The sequence below is a fragment of the Saccopteryx bilineata genome, chromosome 1 (assembly GCF_036850765.1).
Source record: "Saccopteryx bilineata isolate mSacBil1 chromosome 1, mSacBil1_pri_phased_curated, whole genome shotgun sequence".
NCBI lineage: Eukaryota > Metazoa > Chordata > Mammalia > Chiroptera > Emballonuridae > Saccopteryx > Saccopteryx bilineata.
The window spans coordinates 306,538,943-306,563,512 of NC_089490.1; the positions used below are offsets into that span (position 1 = coordinate 306,538,943).

The 24,570-nt window shown below is 39.2% G+C and overlaps 1 protein-coding gene across 4 annotated transcripts in view; it reads right to left on the minus strand.

Moving 5' to 3' along the window:
- Window positions 1-24,570, minus strand: part of DDX6 (DEAD-box helicase 6) — a 40,733-nt gene that overhangs the window by 4,831 nt on the left and 11,332 nt on the right. For all 4 annotated transcript variants that reach the window (XM_066246163.1, XM_066246187.1, XM_066246178.1 and 1 more), the window contains exons 5-13: window positions 17,654-17,783; window positions 15,775-15,921; window positions 13,071-13,165; window positions 11,843-11,965; window positions 11,090-11,218; window positions 9,600-9,716; window positions 7,522-7,585; window positions 2,212-2,313; window positions 1,560-1,742 (exon numbers count right to left, since the gene is read on the minus strand). In XM_066246163.1, coding sequence (XP_066102260.1) covers window positions 1,567-1,742; window positions 2,212-2,313; window positions 7,522-7,585; window positions 9,600-9,716; window positions 11,090-11,218; window positions 11,843-11,965; window positions 13,071-13,165; window positions 15,775-15,921; window positions 17,654-17,783 — 1,083 coding nt within the window. In that variant the 3' untranslated portion in view covers window positions 1,560-1,566. The remainder of the gene's footprint in view (window positions 1-1,559; window positions 1,743-2,211; window positions 2,314-7,521; window positions 7,586-9,599; window positions 9,717-11,089; window positions 11,219-11,842; window positions 11,966-13,070; window positions 13,166-15,774; window positions 15,922-17,653; window positions 17,784-24,570) is intronic.

Below are 24,570 nucleotides of genomic sequence, written 5' to 3' on the forward strand. Positions count from 1 at the left end.
TAGGTGGATCCTGTCTGCATGTGGGAGTCTATCTCTCTGTCTCCCTCCCCTGCTCTCAACTGGGGGTGGGATGGAGTGAAAATAATTTGAAAACAAAAATAAAATAATTTTAAGAAAAGGTACGGCCCTGGCCGGTTGGCTCAGCGGTAGAGCGTCGGCCTAGCGTGCGGAGGACCCGGGTTTGATTCCCGGCCAGGGCACACAGGAGAAGCGCCCATTTGCTTCTCCACCCCTCCGCCGCGCTTTCCTCTCTGTCTCTCTCTTCCCCTAGCGCAGCCAAGGCTCCATTGGAGCAAAGATGGCCCGGGTGCTGGGGATGGCTCTGTGGCCTCTGCCCCAGGCGCTAGAGTGGCTCTGGTCGCAACATGGCGACGCCCAGGATGGGCAGATTATCGCCCCCTGGTGGGCAGAGCATCGCCCCTGGTGGGCGTGCCGGGTGGATCCCGGTCGGGCGCATGCAGGAGTCTGTCTGACTGTCTCTCCCTGTTTCCAGCTTCAGAAAAATGAGAAAAAAAAAAAAAAAGAAAAAAAAGAAAAGGTACAATGTTCATTGCTAATTTGGAAACCATCATCTCTCAAATTAAATCGGATTTTCCTTAGAAAATAAATCCAAAATAGTCTCCTTTCCTTAATGTTAATCCTTGTTTGGAGCTTTTCTACCACAGCCCAACAGTCACCAAAAGATGACATGAGAGGGTGGTGCAGTAAATTAGAATGGGCATTTTTTTTTTTTTTGTATTTTTCTGAAGCTGGAAATGGGGAGAGACAGTCAGACAGACTCCCGCATGCGCCCGACCGGGATCCACTGGCACGCCCACCAGGGGGCGATGCTCTGCCCCTCTGGGGCGTCGCTCTGTTGCAACCAGAGCCACTCTAGTGCCTGGGGCAGAGGCCAAGGAGCCATCCCCTGCGCCCGGGCCATCTTTGCTCCAATGGAGCCTTGGCTGCGGGAGGGAAGAGGGAGAGAAGAAGGAGAGAGGGAGGGGTGGAGAAGCAGATGGGTGCTTCTCCTGTGTGCCCTGGCCGGGAATCGAACCCGGGACCCCTGCACGCCAGGCCGACGCTCTACCACTGAGCCAACCGGCCAGGGCCAGAATGGGCATTTTAAAGGTGACAGTTATTCTCTCATAACCTGACTACACATTTGGCAATAAGGTGTTATAAGTAATTTAACCTGATTTACCAATGTTCCCCATTAGAAATTAAAAGTGAATTCCAACAAAGATGACTGAATGATAAAGAATAAAAAGTATTTTTACATTCAAAATTGCTGAAAAAGAATCTTGTTTTCAAATTCTGAACTATGTATTTGTCTTTGTATTGCTTACATAAACACATTCCTTAGGAAGAGTGCATTCAAGAACAGTATTTATTGTACTAATGAGACAGACCACAACTTCACCCAAGAAATATTTGTTTTACTGTCATTTATTCCACCAAGTGTTTTACTTAATAATGGTATTACATATGGTGGAACATCAAATTTCCCCCCAGAAGATGTTCATTTCTTTCCTTTCTGCAAACATTATGCTCACTTAGCTGTTCTCTAAGGTACGCACATGCTTGTTATGGTTTATCATCTTCTACAGGCTCACTGTGGTATTCTGCCACATATAGGCTCTTGTCAATGTTGCTTGGGATAGGTTTAATTTCTGTTCCCAGCTGCTCCTCAATACTTTTCAGGTTGAAGCGATCATCATATGTGATCAAGTTGATGGCTAAGCCAAGATGACCAAAGCGACCTAACAAAAAAATTTTTAATAAAAAAAATATTAGTTAAATAGAATCAATGTAAATAAAAAAACACAGAAGATTAATGTTTTTGTTCAGTGCCATTCTGGGTACACCAAACCACTTTTCCTAGCTAGTCTCAGATATTCAAATTAGTATAGATTTTATAGCCTATAGTACTGTTTTCCAAATGACAAAATGGATGCTTTTGTCAAAAGATGCCAAAACATACATAGTAAACAGGAGTTACAGACTGTACCAGCTAATGAGAAAAGTGAGGTTCTCCTTTGTGAATTTTACCTCAAATTAAGCATATGATAGTTAACTTTTCTAGTAAGTGTTCTAGAAGAACTAGAAATTAGTTTTAATTCACTGTTCTCATTGCTGCCACACTCTATTACACACACACACACACACACACACACAGTGATTTAACTTCTCAAAAAAAAATTCCATGAAGAACATCTTTCTTTTCCTCACCTGATCTTCCAATACGATGGAGATAGGTCTCTGCCAGCTTTGGAAAGTCGAAGTTTATCACCACATTCACAGCTTGTATATCAATACCTCGAGTAAACAAATCTTAAAAACAAAATAAACAAAAAAGTCCCTTATATCTTTCATTTTTTTAAGCATTTAAGCAATTTTAAGCATTAAAACATGCATCTTGGTACCATGCTATTTAGCATTTATTTCTAGTATTAACCTAAACTTATTCACTTCATTTAGAAATTCAAATGCATTTACAAAATACTAGAATTAACCTTTCATACACATTATCATATATAACTTTCTGCTCACAAGATACCTTTGCCCAGTTCTATAAGGAAGTTTTAGAAAATAGTCTAAAGTAATTTATTTTCTTTAGTCTGTTTTCTGGTATTTAAGATTAAACAGGGCCCTGGCCAGATGATCAGTAATAAAGCGTTGGCCTGGCGTGTGAAGTCCTGGGTTCAATTCCCAGTCAGGGCACACAGGAGAAGCGCCCACCTGCTTCTCCACTCTCCCCCTCACTTCTCTCTCTCCACTCCCCCCTCCTGCAGTCATGGCTCCAATGGTTTAAGCAAGTTGGCCCCAAGTGCTGAGGATGGCTCCATGGCCTCTGCCTCAGGCACTAAGAAGAGCTTGGATGCTGAGCAATGCCCCATATGGGGGAGAGCATTGCCCCCTAGTGGGCTTACAAAGGGTGAAGGAGGATCCTAGTTGGGGCACATGCAGGAATCTGTCTCTGCCTCCCCTCTTCTCACTGAATAAAAAAGACTAAACAGTAAATTATTTTATAAAAGTTTGTTGTGTAACTTAGAATACTTCAAAAAAAAAAACATGGATTACACTAGCAGTAATTATGTTCTGTTCAGAATTCAATCATCCCATTCTGTCAAATTTTTAATAATAAATCTGAGGTAAGCTAACATGCAAGGCCATTCTTTCTACTTTTTTCTAGTCCCACAATTACTACGCTAATTCAGGCTCTGGAAAATATAAATAGAAACAACAGGCTAATAACCAAGTTTTCCTGCTACTATCAGCAGCTCCAAACTCCAAAAAAATAATCCATGATATCAGAATAGTATTTCTAAAATACTACTTTGAGCCCTGGCCAACAGCTCAGCTGGTTAGAGCATCATTCCCAAAATGCAATGTTGTGGGTTCAATCCCCAGTCGGGGCACAAATCAACCAATCAATGAATAAATAAGTGGAACAACAAATTGATGTTTTTCTCTCTCTAAAATCAGTAACTAAACAAAAACCAATTTTTTAAATTCTTTGAATTTGTAACTCACTGCTTCAAAAAGCTACCACGTAAAATTTAAAATTGATCTTCAAGGTCTTCTTCTGTTTTGGTCTTAACATAGTTCTCTAACATCTCCTCAAACTTTTCTCTCTACCAAACTCATCCACTTATCCTTCCTTGAACATACCTTCTTTGCCCTCTGTGGATCACTTTTTATACCAGTCCCCTAACTTAAACGTACCTAGCTTATAAAGCCAGTTAAAATTCCATCTGTTCTTAGATAACCTCAGCTAGTACTTCCCTCCCCTATGAAAATTTAGGATTACTTACTACAGTGGACCCTTGAACAATGCAGGGGTCAAGGGCGCCTACCTCTGCAGTTGAAAATCTGCGTATAACCTGACTCCCCAAAATTCAACTACTAACATACCTTACTATTAACTGAAAGGAAGCCCTACCAATAACATAGCTGATTAACATATTTTATGTTATATGTTTTATTTTTTTTTTTATTTTTTTTTTTCTGAAGCTGGAAACAGGGAGAGACAGTCAGACAGACTCCCGCATGCGCCCGACCGGGATCCACCCGGCACGCCCACCAGGGGCGACACTCTGCCCACCAGGGGGCGATGCTCTGCCCACCAGGGGGCGATGCTCTGCCCATCCTGGGCGTCGCCATATTGCGACCAGAGCCACTCTAGCGCCTGAGGCAGAGGCCACAGAGCCATCCCCAGCGCCCGGGCCATCTTTGCTCCAATGGAGCCTTGGCTGCGGGAGGGGAAGAGAGAGACAGAGAGGAAAGCGCGGCGGAGGGGTGGAGAAGCAAATGGGCGCTTCTCCTGTGTGCCCTGGCCGGGAATCGAACCCGGGTCCTCCGCACGCTAGGCCGACGCTCTACCGCTGAGCCAACCGGCCAGGGCCTTATGTTATATGTTTTATATACTGGGTTCTTATAGTAATTTTCCTTACCACCTTCTTAACCCATTTATGCCTCATGTTCCATTATTGGAATGGTAGTGACGTGGGAGTCATTTATATCCTACTGCTCAAGGTCATCGCTGAGGTCTAATTTTTCACACAAGTCTGCCTCCTGAGGGTACATGTTATTGCATGATGCACAGATTTGGTCACTGCTGTTGATACTGGCATGCTGGGAGCTTGTCAAAAGGTGATGTGAATTCTCAGAAAATTTTTTTAGGAACTGAATTTCAAAAATTTCAACCTCTGGCATACATGGGTCAAAAACATTATTAGCTTTACAGAAAATTTCAATAAATATACTGACTGTATTCACTGAAAAATAATGTTATAAGTAAATCCATGCAGTTGAAATCCCTGATGTTCAAGGGTCAACGGTGTGTGTCTATATCTCACATTTGCAAACTACTTTTAGTCCCTTATAGAGCCAGTCCAAGGCCTGTAAACAAAGTTTTACTGCCCCTCAGCCATGCCCATTTGTTTATAATACTAAGGGAGCTATTGAATTAGAATGGCAGAGCTGAATAACTCGTAACAGACAACATGGTATGCAAAGTCTAAAATATTTACTATTTGTGCCTGACCAGGTGGTGGCACAGTGGATAGAGCACCTAACTGAGACGTGGAGGACCCAGGTTCGAAATCCTGAGGTGGCTGGCTTGAGTGTGGGCTCACCAGCTTGAGTGTGGGATCCCATGGCCACTGGGTTGAGCCCAAAGGTCGCTGGCTTGAGCAAGGAGTCACTCGCTCTGTTGTAGCCCCCTATCCCGTCAAGGCATGTATGTGAAAGCAATCAATGAACAACAAAGGAGCTGCAATGAAGAACTTACGCTTCTCATCTCTCTCCCTTCCTGTCTGCCTGTCCCTATCTGTCCCTCTGTCTCTGTCATAAAAAATTTAAAAAATAAAATATTTACTATTTGCCACTATTTACAGAAAAAGTATGTAGGCCCTGCCTTAGATTATTCTGTTATCTTTTTATTATCACTGATTAAACCACTGCTTGTCAAAGAAAGGGGTGGTATTTTGCATGTATTTATTTAAACATTTTATACATGTTATTCAGTATTTATTTAATGACATACTACATTGTTCTAAAAAATCAGAAAGAAGAGAGCAAGCACTGGCACTTCAGAAACCTATTCGAGGGCAATCTTGCAAGTAATTATTAAAAGTAAAACCTAATAACTTCAATAATTCCTATCAGTGTATAAGTACAAGTACAACAGTTTTTTGGAAAAAATATTTCTCATTCAAAGAGAGAAATGCTTAATGGCAAATGACACCTTATGTTTGCATCTACATTCTGAATTTGGCCCTGGCCGGTTGGCTCAGTGGTAGAGCATCGGCCTGGCGAACAGGAGTCCCGGGTTTGATTCCTGGCCAGGGCACACAGGAGAAGCGTCCATCTGCTTCTCCACCCCTCCCCCTCTCCTTCCTCTCTGTCTCTCTCTTCCCCTCCCGCAGCCGAGGCTCCATTGGAGCAGGGCTGGCCCGGGCACTGAGGATGGCTCTGTGGCCTCTGCCTCAGGCACTAGAATGGCTCTGGTTGCAACAGAGTGACGCCTCAGATGAGCAGAGCATCACCCCCTGGTGGGCGTGCCGGGTGGATCCCGGTTGGGCGCATGCGGGAGTCTGTCTGACTGCCTCCCTGTTTCCAGCTTCAGAAAAATACAAAACTGCCTTGACCTGCCAGAAAAATACAAAACAAAACAAAAAAAAACCCAAAATAAATGGGAAGGTATGCAAAATATTTGACAGTCCTTTTTAAGATCTTGTAAATTAAAAAATTTAATATTCTGCTAGAGAAATTTGGGGGTTATTTCTTCAACAGCATTTTTAAAAATAAAAATTTTGGCCTGACTAGGCAGTGGCGCAATGGATAGAACATCAGACTGGGACACGGAGGATCCAGTTTCAAAACCCCAGGGTCACCGGCTTGAGCGTGGGGTCACTGGCTCTGCTGGAGCCACCCCGGTAAAGGCACATATGAGAAAACAATAAATGAATAACCAAGGTCTACGACAAAAAATTGATGCTTCTCATCTCTCTCCTTTCCTGTCCATCTGTCTCTCTGCCTCCATCAAAAATAAATAAATAAAATAAAAATTTTGAAATGTTTTAAATCTTGATCTGGATGCTGGTTATATGACTATATATACATGTAAAAATTCAAATAATATACTTATAATTTATTTATCTATGTGTGTATACCTCAATATTTTTAAATTCTATGTTCTTCTCTCTACCTAAATTCAAATTTTTTAAGTGAGAGGAGGGGAGATAGTGAGACAGACTCCTGCATGAATCCCAACTGGGATCTACCTGAAACCCGTCTGGGCTGATGCTCAGGTCAACTAAACTACTTTTAGTGCCTGAGGCCAAAGCTAGGACCAATCAGGCCACTGGCTAAAGGAGGAGAAGAGGGAGGGAAGAGAGAAGGAAGGGGTAGGGAAAGGGGAGAGAAGCAGATGGTCGCTTCTCTTGTGTGCCCTGACTAGGAATCGAACCCAAGACATCCACACACCAGCACTCTATCCACTGAGCCAACTAGCCAGGGCCCTCTACCTAGATTATTAATCTAAGATTATATTCCCAATGTAAAGATGGGAGGTTACTGAATCTATCTGCTTTGTCTAATCTGATTCTCCATTGGCCTCCACAGTGTTTTTCTCCATGTAGTAAACAAAATTCAGATTAAGCCTGTGTCTGGCAAAAAAATTAAAAGGCAACAATAAATAATTTCTAAAACACATGGTTTCATAATATAATTCATTTTACATATGCTATATATACAACTCACTCCTGTATGCTGAAACTATTCAGAAAACACACAAATTTCAAAATTGGGTTAAAAGGTAGGTAAGGTATGAGTGCTACCACAAGTCCTCTGCAGTTTCAGGCATGGAACCTAATTTCAGGAGTTAACGACAGCTCATTCTCAACTTCAAAAATTCTAGAAGTAGTAGTAGGGTGAGCTAGTCTATGTCACAAGCTCAGAACATAATACAGAACAGAGAAAGCAGAGCAGAACTGGGGAAAAAAGCCATGGGTAAAGGAAATAGAAAAGACTTACCAGTGCAAACAAGATTGCGGCATAAACCATTTCGGAAATCATGAAAAACACGATTTCGATGTTCCTAGAAACACAGCAATCCATTTAAAATTCATACACACAACTTGAAATCATATCAACACACTAAATTAAAAATACTACTCATACATGCATAGCCCCAAATTTCCCATTATTTCTCCTATACAAAATTTGTTTACACAAATGAGATGAGCCAATTCAATACACATAAATTAAAAACAAGAAGTTAGAAAAACACCATAGATTGATTTCCAATGGGAATTAATAAGCAACTAATACATACCTGTATGTAGCCTTTATTTTAATCCTATATAGGTATACTTTTTGCTGGACTAGATTTTTAAAGTGACCATTTTTACCATGTTTTTGTATATATACACTTTAAAAATGTTTCAAACACAAGATGTCAAAAGTATGGCTTGAGCCTGACCAGGCGGTAGCACAATGGATAGTTGGCCTGGGATGCTGAGGACCCAGGTTCAAAACCCCAAGGTTGCTGGCTTGAGTGGCAGGCTCACCACCTTGAGTGTGGGATCATAGACACAACCTCCGTGGTCGCTGGCTTGAGCTCAAAGGTCAGGTCATTGGTTTGAGGCTCACAGTCTTGACTGGAGCCTCCCCCCCCCCCCCATCAAGGCACTTATGAGAAAGCAATCAATGAATAACTAAAGAGCCACAACTATGAGTTGATGCTTCTCATCTCTCTGGCTATCTATCCCTGTCTGTCCCTCTGTTTCTCCCTCTCGCTTAAAAAAAAAAGTGTGGATTGACCAAAACATCTACTATTTACCTTTTTAGTAATTATTTATATACAAAAGCTAAAAATACTGTAACTACCTTCCAATTAAAAAACAAAAATGAAAACATACACAATGACTTTAGGAAAAGTGATAAACCTAGCACCTGGCCAACTGGCTGATCTTTTCAACACAACATTCTTGCATTTAAAAATACATTCACTTCCTGTGATAATTTGTAATTATTAGGTGCCTACATAGTGGTATCTGATCCATGAAATTCAACTTCTTTGGAAACCAAATGTGAGTTGACTAATTTAAATTCTAACCTGTTAAGTCTACAGAAACTGCTTTATTTCCATGAAATTTCAGTTATAGTTAGTACACACACATACGAACACAAATGTCTTGTTACAGTTTTGAATGTATTCTCTGTTAAATCAAGTTTAAGAATTTAGAGATTCCATTCTTCTCTTAAGGCAAATAGTAAAGAAAACATATTTGGGTTGAGGAGATATATGAATACATTAAAAACACAGAGCAGTGCTGTCCAAAAAACCCCTTTTTTTGGGGGGGGGGGCAGAGGAAGGGAAGAAGACAGGAAGAGAGATGAGAAGCACCAACTTGTAGTTACGGCACTTTAGCTGTTCACTGATTGCTTCTCATACGTGCCTTGACAGGGAGGGGGTGGGGTTTCCAGCTGAACCAGTGACTTCTTGCTCAAGCCAGTGACCATGGGATCATGTCGATGACCCCATGCTCAAGCTGGAGACCCCATGGTTTCGAACATGGGACCTCAGCGTCCCAGGTCAATGTTCTTATCCACTGCGCCACCACCATTCAGACCAAAAGAACCTTTTGCAATAATGAAAATGTCCTGTTCTGTACTGCCCTAAACTGTAGCTTCTAGTGACATATAATGTGGCACCTGAAATGTGGTCAGTGTTAGTGAGAAACTAAATTTTACTTAACTCATTTAAATTGCCACACGTGACTAGAAGTTATTGTATTAAATAGTGTAATATAGATTACCTGAGAAAGAAGGGAATAAAGTATAAAGTCTCCTATTTGTATCATGCTTGACAGTTTATAAATATTACAAAAAATTACCTCAAGTTCCCTTGTGAGAGAAAAGTATTTATAACACCCCTACTTCATAGTTAGAAAACAACCTCTGAGAGGTTAAAATGAAGGGTCCTTTACCTACTAAAGAATAATTTTTTCTAAAACTCAGGGCATTTGGAGGAGCATTAAAAGAAAATCCAAGAAATACTTAGAAAAAGATTTTTAGAATATTTGTACAAGTTCTAGTTTTATACTCACCTGCCTCATTTTAGCATGGATATAGAAGCAAGAATAACCCAGTTGAGAAATCTTCTTGGCTAGCAATTCAACTCGCTGAGAAGAGTTACAGAAAATGATTGACTGGTTTATCTGAAGCTGAGCACAGGGGGAAGGAAAAAAAGACATGAGGAAAAACAATATATTTACTTTGCACATCTTGAAAACACTGACAAATGTTAAAACCATAGTTTATGACTTAGAATATAACAATGCAAAAGATGCAAAACTGTAAGACTTGTAAATATTATGTATCTACTTAATAGTTGCAGATAATAATTTATAAGTTTTATTGTGGAAGACTATTTCATAAGGGCATATGATTGTCAGCAAGAGTAAAGTTCAGCCAAGTTTCATCATTTGTGATAGTTATATTCTATAAAGTTGCTACAAATAATGAGTTAGTAAATATAGAACCATTTCTCCTAGAAGAAATACAGGTTAGTTCCTGTGAGCCTCTCTGTCCTAAGTTTTTCAGTGAATCAAAAGAAAAGCTTGTTTTATGTATATTACTACACATTAAAAGACACCTGACCAACAGCACTATAACTCATGCCTGTACAAAGTTTATCTAATACACATTTTCTCTGCAAGGCACATTAGTTTTCTTGTACTGTACTTAGGTGCATTAGATAGCACTTTAGCACTATGCTTCGAGGCCCTTTTAAACAATGGTATCAACCAAAAAAGGCACAAAAATGTGGGGGTGAGGGGGAAATGACCTGAATTGTGGTGGTGCAGTGGAAAGGGCATAGATCTGAAATGCTGAGGACCCAGGTTCAAAACCCTAAGGTCGCCGGCTTGAGTACAGGCTCATCCAGCTTGAGTACAGGATCACAGACATGATCCCAAAGTTGCTGGCTTGAAGCAAGGTCACTGGCTTGAGTAAAGGGTCACTGGCTTGGCTTGAGCCCTTCCTCTCCACCCCGGTCAAGGCACGTATGAGAAGCAATCAATGAACAACCAAAGTGACGCAACTATGAGTTGATACTTCTCATCTCTTTCCCCCTGCCTCTCTCTCTCTTGCTAAGGAAAAAAAAAAAGTGGTATTAAATAGGCCATGAAAAGAACATTGGTATACGGCATGAGAGCTGAAATAAGAAAGCAATGTTGCTTTATTTGACCTCAACTGGGAAATGTACAATGACTTAAAATTTTCGGTGTTATGCATGTCCCCAAAGGACCTTAAAAGCACAAAAGTATTGATTTTGTGGTTACAAATAAATTTTGGCAAGTAAGCAAATTTGCAAATACAGAATCTAAAAATAATGAAGATCAACTATAATTACTGCAAGTAATGAGGATCAACTGTAATTAAGGTCAAACTACTATAGAATTAAATTAAAAGTGTCTGTGACTTGTCAATTACACTCTTTCAACTTGAGAGCAACTGAAACTGCCTTTTGGGAAAAGCTAAGGATGGTTTTTAAAATAACATTTAAAGGAGCCAGCAGCTGAAGCCTGTTACTCACCCTGGAGAAGAGTGTGTTGAGGCAGTGCACTTTTTGGCGCTCAGTTACGTATGCGTAGTACTGGGTTACTCCCTTCAAAGTTAGTTCCTCCATCAGGTTAATCTCATAGGGTTTCTGCAAATGGGAATTCTGGGGGGAAAAAAATCTTATTCTTAAGTGAGAGCAGTCTATTTCCAAATGTATCCTAATCATCTTTCTGATAAAGTCCTGCCTTAAGGGATGCAGCTCTCTTCAAAATAAGTATATATAATCTATCATGGAAGAAGTAAGTTGTAATTAACCCTTTAAGTAGTATGAACATTCATGTATGTCCTCATGCTTCCTGACCATCCAGAGTTTGATTGATTTATTTTCAAAATGTGTAAGGCAACATTAAAAAAAGGCAAATGTATGTTCTTGTTTCCATAAATTGGTTATCAAACAAACACGATTTTAAGTTGATAAAACTGGAACTAGAACTAATTTCATATTTTGGAAAAAAAAGACCCACTCCCAGGGGTCAGCGAGCATGAAAAACTCACTAATCAAAGGGTTAAATGGGAGATCTAAAATTCTGATATGTAGCTACAGCTTTTTTTAAAAAAGAAAAAAATCAGTTTGTTTATGCACAACAAATCTTAACTGATCAGCTGGAGAAAAACTTGAAATAATCAGCCCAAAGTATAGATTGATACTAAGATGTAATTATGGATAAAGGTCTATTCATGGGCAACAGGATGGCACTGCTTTCAAGTACATCTGTTTTGTACTCACCATGAACTTCTGTACACTAAGAGGGAAAGTTGCAGAATATAATAAAATCTGTCTGTTTTTAGGTAGCGTGAGAATAATATCCTCCATTATCTGCACAAAATCCTGTGACAGCAACTTATCTGCCTGTAGTACAAAGAGAAGACAATTTTAAAAACAAACAAATAGTGTCAAAGTCTTTAATTAAAAAGGCATCATCTAACAAGAGCATTCATAAAATGTTCCTGGCTGTAAACATTAAGCTCTCTATAACACCGCATAATCCACTAGCATCAAGACACATGCCCAGTGATTCAGAAGGGGGAAAGGTCTATAATACTCATCTTCAGGGGGCTAAGCGGGGAAATCCTAGAGAGATACAACCCTTGTTCCCACAAGAGAACTTTAATGGGATTTCCATTAAAGAAGCAGTATGGTATAGTGGTTAAAAGTCCAGTTTGACTCTTTACCTAGATGTAATTTTATTCCCTTCACTTACTAGCTTTGTTGGGAGGTTACTTAACCAATCAAAATGTCATATTCCACAATTTTAAAATTAGAATGTATACTACTGTAGTATTGCTTTATATAGGACATCTATATTACAGGGTTGTTGAAAAAATTACATGGGAAAAAAACAGGTAAAGCACTTCAGTGTTAGCACATGGTAATCAATAAATATTCTCTCTCACTACTCAAAAATAACAATCATCTGAACTAGACCATGTTCAACCTGATCTAGCTATTTAAAATGCAGACTAACTAGGGAAATAACTTTATTTCAAAATATTAACACTGCTATGCTATATGTATAAAACACCAATAGAGCCAAAGAACAGAGTTGAGGAAGTGCTTAAAAGGTACTCATTACCTGTGACAGAGATGAAAACCAAACAATACAAAGTATTATATACTAAGTGAGGGGGGTCGATATATTACATGCTTTTTCAGATGTAATGGAAAGAGATTTAGAATGAACTTGGTTCGAGGTTATTCAACAACTTCTCTTCTTGAAAAATAAAAATAAATCCCAAACTAAGACAAGGCTGAACAATTCCTACAAATGCCTATCTATCACCTTTAAAGAGCAAACCATGTTCTATAAGCAAATTAGTTTAAACTGACGAAGTCGTATGTTTATTAGAAGGTCCTAAAACATAAAGAACTGCTTCATTCACTTACAGTTATAAACAAAGCTCAGAATAACAGTATCAGAAACAGAACAGCATCTTTCCAAATGAAGAGACATTACCTCATCCAATACTATCATCTGGACATGATCAACCTTTGCTACTCCTTTCTTGATAAGATCCAGGATTCTCCCAGGGGTAGCTATTACCACGTGCACTACACAAGATTAGAAAACATATTTTTATTAATCTTATAAACCTTTAAATATATATATATTTTATCAGTAATACTACTGCAGAGGTAGGAATTCAGCAGTCCCTCTTTTATCCATTGTTTTGCTTTCCATCGTCAAATGCAGTCTGAAAATATTAAGTGGGAAATTCCAGAAACAAACAATTCATGATCTTTAAATAGCATGCCATTGAGCAGCATGATGAAAACTCACACTTTTCCACACCCTTCTGCCCAGGATGTAAATCATCCTTTTGTAGTGTATCTACACTATCTAAGCTACCCACCTGTTAAACACTTAGTAACAGCCATCTAGGTTGTCAGGTTATTGCATCTCAGTGCTGTGTTCAAGTAACATTTATTTTACTTAAATGGCCTATAGCACAGAATGCTGAAGCCAAAAAGAAGCTGAAAATTGCTTCCTTTAAGCGAAAAGATGAAGTTTTGAACATAAAAAAAATGCATGCTGTTTGCTAAGATCTAGGATATGAGAATCAGCCTTCTACCCATGAAATTGTAAATAAAAATTTGTGTGGCCTGACCCTGACCTGTGGTGGTGCAGTGGACAAAATGTTGACTTGGAATGCTGAGGTCATTGGTTCAAAAATCTAGGCTTACATGAAACAACTGAGTTGCTGCTGCCACCGCCCCCACCTTTCTCTCTCTCTCAAAATCAGTAAAATCTTAAAAAAAAAAATTGTGCTAGTTTTGCTGTTGCATCTCAAAACTATAAGTTATGGCCAGAGACCAGACCAGGCAGTGTCACAGTGGACAGAGTGGAGGACTGGGACGCACAAGACCCAGGTTCGAAAACCCAAGGTCACCAGCTTGAGCGTGGGATCACAGACATGACCATATGGTCGCTGGCTTAAGCAAGGGATCACTACCTCTGCTGTAGCCCTTTGGTCAAGGCTCATATGAGAATGCAGTCAATGAACAACTAAGATGCTGCAACAGAGAACCGATGCTTTTCATTTCTCTCCCTTCCTGCCTGTCTGTCCCTATCTGTCCCTTCCCTGTCTGTTTCAAAAAAAAAAAAAAAATGTTGCGGCCAGTGTATGTAAGTGCTTAGTTTAGATAAAAAAGGCATTAAATTTGTGGGTTGTAGATGTGAACAGAGAGCGGCCACATTAACATAGCTTTTATTACTGTATATTATCTAGAGCTGCTCCATTTCATTAATTACTGTTGTTAATCTCTTACTGTGCCTACATAATTTATAAATGAACCTTTACAATAGGTAGAGGGTGTGTGTGTGTACAGGAAAAAAGCATAGTATACATAAGGTTTGGTATCTAATTTCAGGCATCACCCCCTGGGGGTGGTGTCTTAGCATATCCCTGGCAGGTAAGGGATTACAGTAGTACAAAGAGGCAAAGAAAGATGTGTTTTAGGAAATGGGTTGCTATTTCATCCTAGGTTGGCTAAGAAAATACTGTGTTTCATCTCTACATGGGTGGGCTAGTTTCCTAAATCACCAACTTGAAATAAGGCATGTATTTCTTTGTCTTAGGACAATACCCACAAATAACAAAAGTCATAACAGGCTTTTGATAAAGACTACCTCTCACCTAGCTAGAGCGTTGGTCTTCAGAAGATTGTTGTAAGGATCAAATAAGCTAATCATTTTATTTATTTATTATAATTTTTTAAAATTTCCCATTGATTTGAGAAAGAGAAGCATCAACTTGTTTTAGACAACTGAGCAGTATGAATATAGTAATTAATCTAATGATAATCATGTGAAATGCTGACTAAAATTCTATGTATAATTTTATTTATGTAAGTAGATATCATTCTTGCTAATTTATCTTTTTTCATACAATTATGTATCAGGGAAAAGTCTTAATAAAAATGAACACCCATTAGCTTCATTCTTTAATGGCTCTGGAATTCCATTCAGACTATCTTCTGATGTTTTAGGTTGTTCCAATTTTCAGTACCAGAAAACCATACTGTAGTAAACAGCCCTGCATTTGCCCAATTATTTCTTCAGGAAAGATTCTTGAAAATATACATTTATAATTTTGAAATATAATGCCAATTTACCCAACCACAGAGTTTGCATCAATTTATACCCTTATGTTGCAAGACACTCTATTTTTAAAAAATTTTATTTATGAATTTTTACAGAGGGAAAGGGAAAGAAGAGAGGGAGGGAGGAAGGGAGAAACATCAATTTGTTGTTCCACTCATTTATGCAACTCATTGGTCGGTTCTTGTATGTGCCCTGACTAGAGACCAAACTGCAACCTTGGCATGTCCGGTTGACACTCTAACCAAGTGAGTCACTGAGCCAGGGTGCAAGACAGCCTATTTTGCCAAACTCACATTATTGGTTAGTAATGTTTTTTGGTCTTGCCCATCAGAAAAACACAATATCAATTTGCTGTTTTTATTTATTTTTAAAAATGACTAGTAAGGTTGAATATCTTCTCAATTACTGTTATTTTGTCTTTTTCTTGATGAGATTTCCTTTATTTTTCTACTGCAATATTTCTGTTCCTTATTACTTCTTAGAAAGAATTTTTAATAAATTATTGAAACAGCTCTGTGTGAAATTACTAGGACACCTTACAGCAGGCATTTCCTACCTGTATCATCAAGCCTCATTATGTCATCCCGTAAATTGGTTCCTCCTGTGGTTGCCATCACTTTGGCCCCTCCCATGTGTTTGCTGACCTGGATGCAAATTTGACTGACCTGTAGAGCAAGTTCTCTTGTAGGAACAATCACCATTGCTGGAAAATATCAAGCAAATGAGAAAAAAAATTTTAAATACACACACACACACACTTTGAAATAGTTTAAGAAACTATAGAAATACTAGTTTCAATCTAGATACTGACATATTAAAAAGTTAAATCATAAGCCTAATTAATTCTGAAACATCAAATGAATAAATCTGCTTTAAAATTATAGTAGTTCTTTCTACATGTAAACTTTTCCTCAACAATGTTGCTAAGTCTTATACTATTTTAGTTGGCAACCAATAACTCCAGGTTTAATATTTCAGCAAGAGACTCACTAAACACTCAGATAGGAAAATCCTGCTCCCAGCTTCATTTACATCATATGAAAGTGGGTAAATAAAGGGAAAATGGAAGAAATGAAAATCATAGATCATGAAAGTTAAAAATATAAGAAAACTATTTAAAAGTAAAAATGGCCTGACCAGGTGGTGGCACAGTGGATAAAGCGTCGGACTGGGATGCAGAAGACCCAGGTTCAAGACCTCGAGGTCGCCAGCTTGAGCGCGGGCTCATCCGGTTTGAGCAAAAGCCCACCAGCTTGAACCCAAGGCTGCTGGCTCGAGCAGGGGGTTACTCGGTCTGGTGAAGGCCCGCGGTCAAGGCACATATAAGAAGGCAATCAATGAACAACTACTATTAGTTTTTCATTGCAACACGCAATGAAAAACTAATGATTGATGCTTCTCATCTCTCTCCGTTCCTGTGTCTGTCCCTCTCTCTGACTCACTGTCTCTGTAAAAAATAAATAAAATTTAAAAATAATAAAAAAATAAAAGTAAAAATGTAACTCAATTAGCTTACTGTAGATATAATTAAGTAAATTTGTTTCATCTCTACTGCTTAAGCTCTTTTTTTTTCCTTTTTCTTTTTTATGGGGGAAGGTATTATGCTCTTAGCTGTTTGTTTGTTTTTTGGGGGGGGAGGTTGTATTTTTCCGAAGTTGGAAACAGGGAGGCAGTCAGACAGACTCCCGCATGCGCCCAGCCGGGATCCACCTGGCATGCCCACCAGGGGGCGTTGCTCCGCCTATCTGGGGCACCGCTCTGTTGCAACCAGAGCCATTCTAGCACCTGAGGCAGAGGCCACAGAGCCATCCTCAGCGCCCAGGCCAACTTTGCTCCAATGGAGCCTTGGCTGCGGGAGGGGAAGAGATAAAGAGAGGAAGGAGAGGGGGAGGGGTGGAGAAGCAGATGGGCGCCTCTCCTGTGTGCCCTGGCCGGGAATTGAACCCGGGACTCCCGCATGCCAGGCCGACACTCTACCACTGAGCCAACCGGCCAGGGCTGCTTAAGCTCTTAAAATTCCAAAATCACATGGCTTTAAAAAGAAAAAGTACATGTTTTTACAAGAAACTTGAAGACACGCACCTGCCACAGAAAAAAAATCAATTCCGTATTTTTTCTATTTTATTTTGTTCATTAGATTACATATATAAGTGAAACCATAATTCCATAGTTGTTAAGTAGTAACATCAGATCATTTAACTTCTCATGACCTTAGTTTTCCTATCCATAAGGTAATAACTTACTTTGCCTGTCTCACTGGAATGTTGTCAAAATTGTGTCACATGTAAAAATACTTTGAAAACTACAGATCTCTTTAAAGAACTCTGAACAGGGCAAATACTAATTCTAGATTATGTAAATTCTAAATAAAATAGTATCTTCTACATAGCTCCAAGGCTTAAACTGCCATTTTCTAGTTTAAACAAACAACTAACCTTGTATATTGTCCTTCTTCAGGTCTAGCCGTTCAAGTAAGGGAATGAGGTAGGCACCACTCTTGCCCGTTCCATTTTTTGCTCTAGCTAAAATATCCCTACCAGATAAAGCAATGGGAATGCTCTCCTCCTAAAAGAGAAAAAACAATGCAAATTACTCATGAATAAAAACAGCACAGAAGCAAATTCTTCCCTAAAATACACTGAAGGTATACCTCTTCGGTAGTGCTTTAAAGTGTCTTAATTTGCACTTTACAAGAATAAGTAGAGACCAAGTAAATTAGCAGGACCCAGTCAACATCACCATCATTATCAAAGGAAGTTGAGTATTGAAAACAAAGAACAAAGAAAGTAGGAACGTGAGCTAACAAGTAGAGAAAAAAAGCAAAATGTATTTCACAATTAAAAACTGGAGATAAAAATGACACAAAAAATTCAAAGCATAGGCTACACATGATATTTTAAGACTAATAAGCCAATTTTACAACGAAAAATTGTAACCTGCACAAAGCAGGAACAGGCTGGAAAAGTTTAACCTCAGGTCCTATTTGATATTTATCACACAAACCTCCAATCTGTCTCACAGCCAACTACTCTGTCCTGAAATGTGCTTAAATGAAAACTCAATTCTATTCTAGTTATCTTAATCCATGGTCACATCACTAAGAGTGACACATTTCCATATTTAAGTTACTGTCTGGTGTACAGAAGACAACAATTACTTCCATTAACTCAGGACAAATTTCCCAGACAATATAAAAGGAGTCTCAATAATTACTGAAAATTAAATACACAAATATAAAGAGAAACTAAAAAGGTAGAACAAATATAAGCAGGGAGGAAGCAGAACATTCCTGTTTCTAAAATAAAAAATTTTAATTTTAATTTCTGAAACTAAAAAATTAGAAAAATAAATTTTTTTTTCTTTAGGGAAGAAATTCATAATCACTGTAATAATCAGTTTTTTCTATGCCTAAGCTAATGACCAAAAGAAATCTAACACTTTAAAAATTTTATTGTAGAAATATCTAAGTCATAAGCATAATGACTTCTATTTCCCACCATGACACTCTACCTAGAACTCCAATCACAGGGGTCAGATGGGTACCACAGAATAACTACCATAGCAGCCAAAACTGTGAAAATGGTCCAGGGACAATACTGTTATCTTGTTCCTTTAACCAGTATTAAAGAGTCTGCTTATTATGGAAAAGCAGGTCAAAGAAGAAAACCTTGGCTTTGATCATTTTTGGTCTTAATTTCATCCCTCCAATTTTGAATCGACTCTGTTAATCTTCAATTGTTCTAGAAACCCATTACTCTGTTACCCTCACTGGTTCATTTTCTTCTATGGCCTTTAAACAGGCTACCTGCACACTACTCAGTTCTACAGAAAAATAAAAATAATTTTAAAAAGGCTCGACGGTCTCCAAGGTTCTTCCCATGATTTTCTGAGTAAGGTCCTTTAAAACTATAAAACTTTTCAATTAAGTGAGGCAGGGTTCTAGAATTAAACTGGAAGGAATCCTAATTCACATTTTGGGTATGTCTTCTGACTTAGGTTGAGCCACTGAGTTCTGTTCCTCTGCTCTTTTACAGAGCTTATTCCTCCAGAAATTAAGGATAAGCCTTTCACAAATTATATATATAAGCTAGTCTGTGAGTTAAGAGGCACTGGTACGATGGCCATTATGATTAGTCTCGTAATTCAGCACATGCATAGTAGTCTCTTCGCTATTTCCTAGGAAGATTAGGTAATATGAAGCAAGAAAATTCAAGTCAGCTCTGAAACCCAAGAGCAAATCATGGGAAGCTGCCAAGGAGAAGAGGAGGAGAAAGGAAGCTAAAAAGTATAATTTAAACACTTACTGTGGGCTAGGCACCTTATGTTATTTATATTGTTTCAAGTTAGGTACTTTTTGTTTTACAATTGACAAAATGTATCCTCAGGGATTGTTTTGGCCAAGATCACAAAGCAAGAAATGCTAAGACCAGGTCTTGAACTCAGGTCTGCAAGTAATAACATGAGATGTGAAGAAATCGGAACCCTCATACACGACTAGTGGGAATGTAGAGCCACTTTGGAAAAAAGTCTGGCAACTCCTCAAAAGGTTAAACAGTGTTACCATATGAACCAGCAATTTTATTCCTAGATATACCCCCCCAAATGAAAACATCACACAAAGCTTGTACAGGAAAGTTCATAGCAGCATTATCTGTAATAGCTAACTAACAGTGGAAACAATTGATGAATGGATAAACCAAATGTGGCATAGCCATACAAAGGACTATTCAACAATAAAAAGGAATGAAGTACTGATACATGTCACAACATGATGGCCCCTAAAAAACATGCTAAGTCAAAGAAGCTAGCCACAAGAAACCATATATTGAATACTTTTATTTATATGAAATGTCCAGAATAGGCAAATCCAGAGAGACAGAAATAGATTAGTGGCGGCTTAGAGCCGGGGGAAACTGAGGAGTGACTGCTAATGAAGTTTCTTTTTTGGAGTGATGAAAATGGTCTAAAATTAATTGTAGTAATGGTTGCACATTGTTAATACACTAAAACCCACTGACTTGTATACTTTAAATGTGTGAATTGTATGATATGTGACTCATATAACACAACAGCCCTACAACTTTACGACTGTCTAATGGTGGCAGAATCATGCCTTCTTAGCTCTCCAATTCCATGTTCTGCTATAAGGTCTTGGGACTGGTCCAATATACTTATGTGTTGTGTTTTGGTTACCTTAGTATCCATCTCTCTTTCTTAGTTAACACCCTAACTTCCTTCTGAGGAATTACAGTTCCTTCACCCGAAGGTATCAAGTCAGCTTCCTGCCCTGGCCAGATAGCTCAGGTGGTTGGAGCATCATCCCAGGGCGCAGAGGTTGCCAGTACAATCCCTGGTTGGGGCATATACAGGAAACAGATCTATGTTCCTGTCTCTCTCCCTTCCTCTCTCCATAGAATCAATCAATAAAAAAATACTAAAAAACAAAAATAAAAAAACTTAAAGCTTCCTAAGCCCTTCAGAGCTTCCTCAGTTTTTGGCAAATTAATTCTGAGTGTGCTTCTCCAGACTTCTCCTTAACCTTGTAAATTCTCGATATTCTTCCAATAAATTGTGTTTTGCTTAAGTTAGCCCGTGTTAGTTTCTGTTGCCTACAAGAATGGCATACTTCCCAATTTCCTAGTACTGAGGGGCATTTTACAAAAGTAGGACATAAAAAGAAAACAATTTAAAATTGTCCAACCAGCTGCTTTACAGTAGCTACTGCTTTTTACTTCCTAGGGCCAGGTGAGCTTACAAACCTAAATTTCAAGAAGAAAAAAAAAATGTACTGTAGAAGAGGCAGCAATGGTTGTCACAGATACCCACTGCTACCTAGGGAGAAGGAATGGAAGATAATTTCAAAAATAAGGTCTCTAGCCCTGGCCGGTTGGCTCAGTGGTAGTGCCAAGCCTGGCGTGCAGAAGTCCTGGGTTCGATTCCCGGCCAGGGCACACAGGAAAAGCACCCATCTGCTTCTCCACCCCTCCCCCTCTCCTTCCTCTCTCTCTCTCTCTCTCTCTCTCTCTCTCTCTCTTCCTCTCCCACAGCCAGGGCTCCATTGGAGCAAAGCTGGCCAGGGCACTGAGGATGGCTCTATGGCCTCTGCCTCAGGTGCTAGAATGGCTCTGGATGCAACAGAGCAACGCCCCAGATGGGCAGAGCATCGCCCCCTGGTGGGCATGCAGGAGTCTGTCTGACTGCCTCCCCATTTCCAACTTCAGAAAAATACAAAAAAAATAAATAAATAAAAATAAAGTCTCTAACTTAAGGGACACACCCCAATTTTACCACAGTTATAAATGGGGAAATGCATTTAAAGTCTTCAGAAAAGCAATTCTTGCAGCCATATAAATCCATGTTAGCAGGAAGAATGATTCAGAAAAGGATTAAGAATAAATTCCTAACTATAAATAATAAACTTAATCCTTATTAGATTCAGCTGCCAAAATAACTTTTCCAAATAATTTGAGATTCCCAGCCCAATATGAAACTATGATGTCAAAAGTAAGGAACTTTCATGTTTGTCCCAATAATGGACTACCTGCCATTTCATCACCATCTTATCTAAAAATTTTTCATGAGTTGTGCCTAGGGTCTACAAGCAGCAAGAACTATCATTTCTCATTCATCTCAGAGTTAATATAAAGTTTCACAATGGTAAGCAGAATGAAATAGCAAGTTTTCATGCCCTCCAAACAAGTCTGTGTTTTTATAAAGCTATATGTCTTTACAATGGCATAGTTATGTTGCTGGGCAAAGAGAACTAAGTCACAGATGGTAGCACCAAAGAAAGATGTGTGGGAGCAATCTGGAGTATATCTGGTTCCAGCCTGTTAGTGCAAACTCTTTTAAGAGGATATCATTTCGGCTCTGGCCAGCTGACTCAGTGGATAGAATGTTGGCCCAGCATGCAGACCACCCAGGTTCGATTCCCAGTCAGGGCATATATGAGAAGTAACCATCTATTTCTCTTCCCCCTCCCTCTGCTGCCCTTTCTCTTGTCTCTTAAAAATGATTCATATGCAGATGACATACATCTGATGATCAAGGCTTTTATATTTGGAAAAATATGTCTGGTAAAACTAAGTATGACAGAAGATAACAGATACATCTTAAAGGAGAAAAACAAAAGAGGAAAGCACGTAAAAAGAAAAGGTGGTAGAAGGCATCCAGTTCCGAGATTGGATTTTACTAGAGGATTTCTAAATTTCTTTTTGATTCTAAAATCCTAATGTTTATGCGTTTGCTATACTGAATAATTCTAATAAACACATTATTTTGTTTTTCACAAATTCTTACGTAAAACAATAGTAGAGAAAAAGGCAATGTAAATGGTAGTCTCAGTTATCTAATACCTTGGATAAGTGGCTGAAGATTAACTAATTGCCTATATGCTGCTATACCAACACTGAAAGCACAAATAACAATTTTAAAGTTTAATACAAAGGTGGGAAACAGAAGCCAGAAAGGATCTGCTAAATAAACTACTATATGGAATAATAACCCATAACATTTCTTAAGCATTTATCATGTACTAGGAACTGTGTTAAGCATACTAACAATCTTTCTTATCTTCACAATAGCCCTATGGTACATACAGTATTAAGAGTTTTATAGGGCCCTGGCCGGTTGGCTCAGCGGTAGAGCGTCGGCCTGGCGTGCGGGGGACCCGGGTTCGATTCCTGGCCAGGGCACATAGGAGAAGCGCCCATTTGCTTCTCCACCCCCACCCCCCCCTCCTTTCTGTCTCTCTCTTCCCCTCCTGCAGCCAAGGCTCCATTGGAGCAAAGATGGCCCGGGGGCTGGGGATGGCTCCTCGGTCTCTGCCCCAGGCGCTAGAGTGGCTCTGGTCGCGGCAGAGCGACGCCCCGGAGGGGCAGAGCATCGCCCCCTGGTGGGCAGAGCATCGTCCCTGGTGGGTGCCGGGTGGATCCCGGTCGGGTGCATGCGGGAGTCTGTCTGTCTCTCCCTGTTTCCAGCTTCAGAAAAATACAAAAAAAAAAAAAAGTTTTATAGGTCAGCAAACCAAAGCTTAGAAAGATATTTCAAATAATCACCTTGAAGTGGAGCTGGGATTCAACCTGGGCAGTCTGAGTGCAAATCTAGCGCTCTTAAACAGTTTTCTAGACCAATGATTTTTGACCACCAGTCTGCGAAAGAGTTAACCAACCCAATGTTGTAGGAAGATTACAGAATCTATATCAGGCTGGTTAACTCTTTTGTGGACTGGCACAAAATATCTGGCAGATAGGTGGTTGAAAAACACTGTTCTAGATCAAGTTCATCTGCTGACGTATGTTAATGACAATTTAATCAAAGCATTCTAAAATCAAGCGAACATCTGAGGACCTATTTCCTGCATTGCACCTTAAGTATCAGAAATAGGAAGTTAAACAATACAGACCCTACAGAAGAGCTCTCATAAGACTTTTTATTCCTACAGATAGGGATAGTTAATGTATATTAACTACATTATAGAAAAGTAGTTCCTAAATATTTTAAATAACTACATTCACTTTGCATATCTGATGATGTATAACCTTATCTTGATATTTTCTCCAGCCATAATAACCTTCTTTCAGTTTGTCCACAAAGGTATACTTTCAACACTAGGCAATCACCAACCATCCTAGCTGTGTACTATGTTTAGAACATCAATCAATTCTTCTTCCAGGTTGTTTCATCTTCCTCTAATGGCTACATATATATGAAATTTCAACCAGAAAGTATAATTACATTGAAATTATATGTACACTTAGCTGTCCAGACTGTGAAGACAAGAATCCTCTCTGCCTTGTTCATCACAACATCTATGTCTAACACTTTCTAGGTCACTCAATATTTGCTCAATTAAAAAGTACTTAATGGCCTGACCAGGCGGTGGTGCAGTGGATAGTCAGACTGGGATGCCAAGGGCCAGGTTCGAGACCCTGAGGTCACCGACTTGAGCATGGGCTCATCCATGGTCGTTGGCTTAAGGGGTCACTTGCTCTGCTGTAGCCCCCCCCCCATAAAGGCACATATGAGATCAATAAACAACTAAGGTGCCGCAACAAGAACTTGATGCTTCTCATCTCTCCTCCTTCCTGTCTGTCTGTCCCTATCTGTCCCTGTCAAAAAAACAAAAATAAATAAGTAAGACACTGTGTAAACCTCCAAATGTGATACCCTAAGAAGGTCGTAACATGACTTCTACAGTATTTTGACTGAGAATGTATAACTTTAATTATGTGGAAACATATGACAAACCCAAAATGAAGAATGTTACATTTAAAGAAATAAAAGGGACTATACTTTTAACATTTAGAAAACCATAACAGACTAGGGAAATGCTCATTATTAAAGGAGGTAA